Source organism: Terrapene carolina, unplaced genomic scaffold (assembly GCF_002925995.2).
Source record: "Terrapene carolina triunguis isolate 2854851 unplaced genomic scaffold, T_m_triunguis-2.0 Scaffold30, whole genome shotgun sequence".
In the NCBI taxonomy this organism is placed as follows: Eukaryota; Metazoa; Chordata; order Testudines; family Emydidae; genus Terrapene; species Terrapene triunguis.
Window position 1 is genome coordinate 1,948,167 of NW_020664381.1, and position 5,855 is coordinate 1,954,021.

Sequence of the window (5,855 nt, forward strand, 5' to 3'; positions counted from 1 at the left end):
GACAGATAAAGCAAATACAAAATGGTAGCTGTAAATTCACTTTTTCCAGAACAGTTTTACAACCTTCGTCCAGTAAAGACTCCTAACTACACCCACATTTGGAATGGCTTGTCTGATTGGAACTGTTGTGTCTGCTCAGATTACATAGATAGCACAGCTGCAAGAAGTGAACTCAGGAAGTGATGTAATTGTTTGGTTAATGAATACACCTTAGTCACCTGGGTAGGGAAAGGCAGAGCAGCAAACAAGTGGGGATTAGGAGAGAGGGAAGTAGTCTGTCAGAAATTCTCAAGTGGCTGGAGAAATCACCCTGGGAGGAATAAGAGGACACCATGGAAAAGGAAAGCAGTTCCCATTGGGAAATGGGGCTGCTGAAAACATTCGATTCTAGTGAATTTGTTAGTTGGGAGAAGATTGGTTCGGGTGGATTTGGGCAGGTTTACAAAGTGCGACATATACACTGGAAAACATGGCTAGCAATCAAGTGCTCCCCAAGCCTTCATGTGGATGAAAAGTAAGTGCCTGTCCCAATTACAATGTGTACTGTTCATGCTTTCGTATTAAATGTGTATGCACAAGTGCACGGGATGAAGCGTCTCTGTGAAATTGGCAGCTAGAGTTCTAGCTGACAGCTGAAAAGCCCTAAACATTCTCTCTCAAATAAAAGGCTTACTTCTAGTAAGTGAGCATTTGCGATGACTAATGGAAAAAGGGCTGGTATTATTTTAGCCAAAAACAAGGTAGAATAACCTATTTATCTGCCGGTCTCTTAAATGTGACTTTTTAAAAAAAAAATTATGCATCGAGTTTCATTTTTTCCTTATTGCAATATAGTCTCTACAGAAGCTAAGAGTTACAGACGTTGCAATTCATCGTATGGCCGTTGGACTATGCAAAAATCCAGAAGGGCTTTTTAATTACAATTTTGGGGCTCGTGTTGTTCTGAAGAACGTTCTTCATTTCACCAATGCATTTAAAAACTGAAATGCTTTTTGATTGAGACTGTTGCACCTGGAGCTCTAGGCTAAAGATGGTAAGGGAGTAGAACATGATTGGGGTTTTTTTTCCGCCCGTTTTGATTTGGAAGCAAATGAAGCCAGTTGATCAGTGCAGCTCTTTTGCACTGACACTCGCAAAGTGACTCGTCTGCTGAAATGTTTAGTTTGAGATTTTTGACATGCCAGGCTACAAAAAAGTGTGTGCAATTACTTCCATTTAAAGGGGGGGGGGGGGACAGCCAACTTCCAATTCACACTTCCGTCTAAATCTTTCTGCTGTTGTTAAAAGTAACACCCAAGATCGCTGGGATTGAAAGAGAGAAATATTTTCCTTCTAACCTCTCTTTTGAGTTTGTTTGCTCTGTGTATTTGCAAAGCCCTTCATACATAGTTCAATTCCACTGTTTCCGGTCAATTTCTCCTGTTTGTGTGTGACTTCAATGCAGCAAGAGTGGAGAAAAAAACCCGGCGTAAAACAGAAAAATGACTATAAAATCACAAATTGCCAGGGCTTGTAGGAGCAAGTGTAGTACCTGAAGCTAGCTAACTCCTTTCTGTTAACTGACAAGATTTCCATTTTACGATCTCAGATGAAATGTCTGGTTATTGGCAACGGAAAGTGATTGGCAAGAGAATTCCACACCCTCCTGTTACCTGTGGATTTCTTCTTATTTATTTGTTGCATTAAGTTCTTGGTATAATGCTTCTGCTGTGCATGTTTAGTGATTATTTTCCTAGGTTAACAGCTTTACAGAGTCGTCAGGGCGAGGCAAGAGTGCAAATATTGTAGTTAAATTGCAACCGTATTCTCTAATAGGGAAGTCCAATTTGCTTTAATAAGCAAAATGTTTTGCCGAGAACAACAGATGATAAAACGAAAAAGCTTATGTTCGCATGCAGTGATGTACAGTACTTGCCTGCCCCTTCAGCAGGGCACTTGAGAGCTGTAAGGAGAGAGGTGGGGATGGGGTGGCTTTGGCAGGAAGGAGTTGTCTGTGCTGGAGGAAAAGGCCTGGGATTCAGAAAGAGGTCCCGTTTGGACAGCTGTGTGTGGGGAATGGGGACTTACGAGTCCATATCCTGTAGGCGCTTCTCTGCCCATAAGCGTTTGCAGGATTTTAGCCTTACACTCAAGGGCCATTTGGTAGCTGTTCATATTCATTATTCACAGTCTGCTGGGGAAGGATGTGCAGGTTTTTAAAATTGCTTCAAAATCTACCCTGGTCCTATCTTGTTACAAAAAAGGGTTCTATAGATCTGTGGTAACTTTCATACCACTTAGTAGTGCAGTAGGAAAGGGTTGGTGTGTCATTACTGAGTTGCTTGAGTCAAATATGTTAGTATGAGCTACCCACCCTTATGTTGATTGCTTTTGTAGATAGCTGGGCAAAAATCTTAGGTGCCCAACTTCAGATATTTTAACAGGGCCACATTTTTGGTCACTGGTGCTCGGAGTTGTCTGAAAATCATGGTCCTTAAAGTCATAAGTTAAGCCCTCCAAAATCGCCGGTCACTTTTTGAAATCTTCCCCACCCTCTTTGAGAACACTGTTTATGGGGGGGAGGATGGGGGAAGTGCAGTAGAAGAACTTTACTGTTGAGTGAGGTGTGAATTAGTAAAGTGCTGTAGTAGGTTTTCATTACAAAGACTTCATTACTCTGAAAATGTACTGCAGAAAACTTTAGTAACTTGCATTATTGTCACCCTCAAATGTTCAGAAATCCTCAGACAAGGTGGGTGAGGTAATATCTTTTATTGGACCAACTATTACCTCACCCACCTTGTCTGTCTAATATCCTGGGACAGACACAGCTACAGCTGTAGTGCATACAGAAATCCTGAGTCAGACACCAAAATATCATGTGATTAGCTTAAAAATCATGGGGGGGGGGGGGAGATAAAGGTGTGCTTTGTTTTGGTCATGGAGCCCTTAAATTCATGTCATGTCACTCAAGCTATTCTTCATAATGAGGTTTCAAAACTTTTTTTTTTTTAAATGAAGTGGGGATTCTCCTATAATCACTAGGGCTGTCAAGCAATTAAAAAAATTAAATGTGATTAATCACATGATTAATTGCACTGTTAATAGAATACAATTTATTTAAATATTTTTGGATGTTTTCTACATTTTCAAATATTGATTTCAATTACAACACAGAATACAAAGTATATAGTGCTCACTTCATATTTTTGATTACAAGTATTTGCACTGTAATAAAACAAAGGAAATATATTGGGTGAATTGAAAAATATTAAGTACTGTAGCGCAATCTCTTTAGCATGAAAGTTGAACTTACAAATGTAGAATTATGTACAAAAAACCCTGCATTCAAAAATAAAATCTAAAATTTTAGAACATGCAAGTCCACTCAGTCCTGCTTCCTGTTCAGCCAATGGCTCAGACAAACAAGTTTATTTACATTTGCAGGAGATAATGCTGCTTGTTTCTTGTTTACAATGTCACTTGAAAGTGAGAAGAGGCGTTTGCATGGCACTGTTGTAGCCGGCGTAGCAAGATATTTACGTGCCAGATGCACTAAAGATTCATATGTCCCTTCATGCTTAAACCACCATTCCAGGGGATATTGATGTGTGCTGGTGACGGGTTCAGCTTGATAAGAATCCAAAGCAGTGCGGACGGACGTATGTTCATTTTTCATTATCTGAGTCAGATGCCACCAGCAGAAGGTTGATTTTTTTTATTTTTTTTTTCTTTTTTTGGTGGTTCAGGTTCTGTAGTTTCCGCATAGGAATGCTGCTCTTTTAAGACTTCTGAAAACATGCTCCACACCTCATCCCTCTCAGATTTTGGAAGGCACTTCAGATTCTTAAACCTTGGGTCGAGTGCTGTAGCTATTTTTAGAAATCTCACATTCTTTGCATTTTGTCAAATCTGCAGTGAAAGTGTCCTTTAAAATGAACAGCATGTGCTGAGTCATCATCTGAGACTGCTATAACATGAAATATATGGCAGAATGTGGGTAAAACAGAACAGGAGACATATAATTCTCCTCCCAGGAGTTCAATCACAAATTTAATTAACACATAAGCATGTCCTCTAGAATGGTGAAGGAGCATACGGATGTTTAGCATATCTGGCGTGTAAATACCTAGCAATTCCAGCTACAAAAGTGCCATGCAAATGCCTGTTCTCACTTTCTGGTGATATTGTAAATAAGAAGAGGACAGCATTATCTTCTGTAAATGTAAACAAACTTGTTTGTCTTGGCAATTGGATGAACAAAAAGTAGGACTGAGTGGACTTGTAGGCTCTGAAGTTTTACATTGTTTTGTTTTTGAATGCAGTTATGTAACCCCCAAAAAATCTACATTTGTAAGTTGCACTTTCACAACAAAGAGACTGCACTACAGTACTTGTATGAGGTGAACTGAAAAATACTATTTATCATTTTTACAATGCAGATATTTGTAATAAAAATAATATACACTTTGATTTCAATTGCAACACAATACAATATATATGAAAATGTAGAAAAACATTCAAAATATTTAATTTCAATTTGTATTCTACGATTCAAACTGATTAATCGCAATTCATTTTTTTGAGTTAACTGTGATTAATCTACAGCCCTAATAATCACATGACTGCAGAAGCTAGGACAGGGGTTCTCAAAGTGCGGGTCGGGGCCCCTCAGAGGGTCACAAGGTTATTACATGGGGGGGTCACGAGCTGTCAACCTCCATCCCAAACCCTGCTTTGCCTCCAACATTTATAATGGTGTTAAATATGTTTTTAATTTATATGGGGGGGGTCACACTCGGAGACTTGCTATGTGAAACGGGTCACCAGTACAAAAGTTTGAGAGCCACTGAGCTAGGACTTTAAGAAGAAACAAATCATGAGATGCAAATAAAATCATGAGTTGGCAACATTGCTATTTAGTAATGCTTAGTTGGTCTCTTGGTCACTATTGCTAACTTGCAAGGTTCGAGTGTGCTTGTGGGATGAGTACCAGTATTTTTGAAACAATAGATATTGTAGAACAGGGAAACTGACTGATCTCGACTGGTAATGTCCACTCCTGTGGCTCAGCCTTTTAAATGTCCTAACTCAGTGGCTCTCAACCTTTCCAGACCACTGTGCCCCTTTCAGGAGTCTGATTTGTCTTGTGTACCCCCAAGTTTCACCTCACTTAAAAACCCCTTGTTTACAAATCAAACCTAAAAATACAAGTGTCACAGCACACTATTCCTGACAAATTGCTTACCTTCTCATTTTGTCTGAATTAAATTTGTTTGTACTGACTTCATTAGTGCTTTTCATGTAGCCTATTGTAAACTAGGCAAATATCTAGATGAGTTGATGTACCCCTTGGAAGATCTCTGCGTACCCTCAGGGGTATGTGTACCCTTGGTTGAGAACCACTGGTCTAACTCTTCAACATCCAGAGCAGGCTTCTTATCGTTGCTTCCTCCCCTCTATCTCTGAGATGCTTCAACTGTCCCTCCCTTTTTTTGTGTAGGTATTTTAAGCATGTGACTAGGAAAGTGGGGGTCCTTGTGGAATGCTTGCATACTAACTCTTTGCATGTTAAAGATCCAGCCCTGGTCTTGGGTGGGTGGGGGGAACTCCCATGGGGAGAAGTCAATCACTTTGACTTCAGAAGAAGGGACGCAGGTTAGATCTTTAAAAATATAGAGCAATTTCAGTAGGGCTGAGAGCTGTCCCCCCCTCCGCTTGAGGCTGACTGCCATAGCTCTTACAGAATTCCTTTGGTATAGGCATCAGGCTTATTATAATAAGTATCAAGGACTCTTATTCTCCTGTATATAAAAATTGTTGCTGTGGATGACAGCATAACTTATGACTTTGCAGGTGCAATATGTAACGTAGTG

General features: G+C 39.8%; 1 protein-coding gene across 1 annotated transcript in view; it reads left to right on the forward strand.

Moving 5' to 3' along the window:
* Positions 1-254: 254 nt before the first annotated feature.
* Positions 255-5,855, forward strand: part of LOC112112779 (receptor-interacting serine/threonine-protein kinase 4) — a 36,682-nt gene continuing 31,081 nt past the window's right edge. The window contains exon 1 of the mRNA XM_026651188.1: positions 255-514. Coding sequence (XP_026506973.1) covers positions 333-514 — 182 coding nt within the window. The 5' untranslated portion in view covers positions 255-332. The remainder of the gene's footprint in view (positions 515-5,855) is intronic.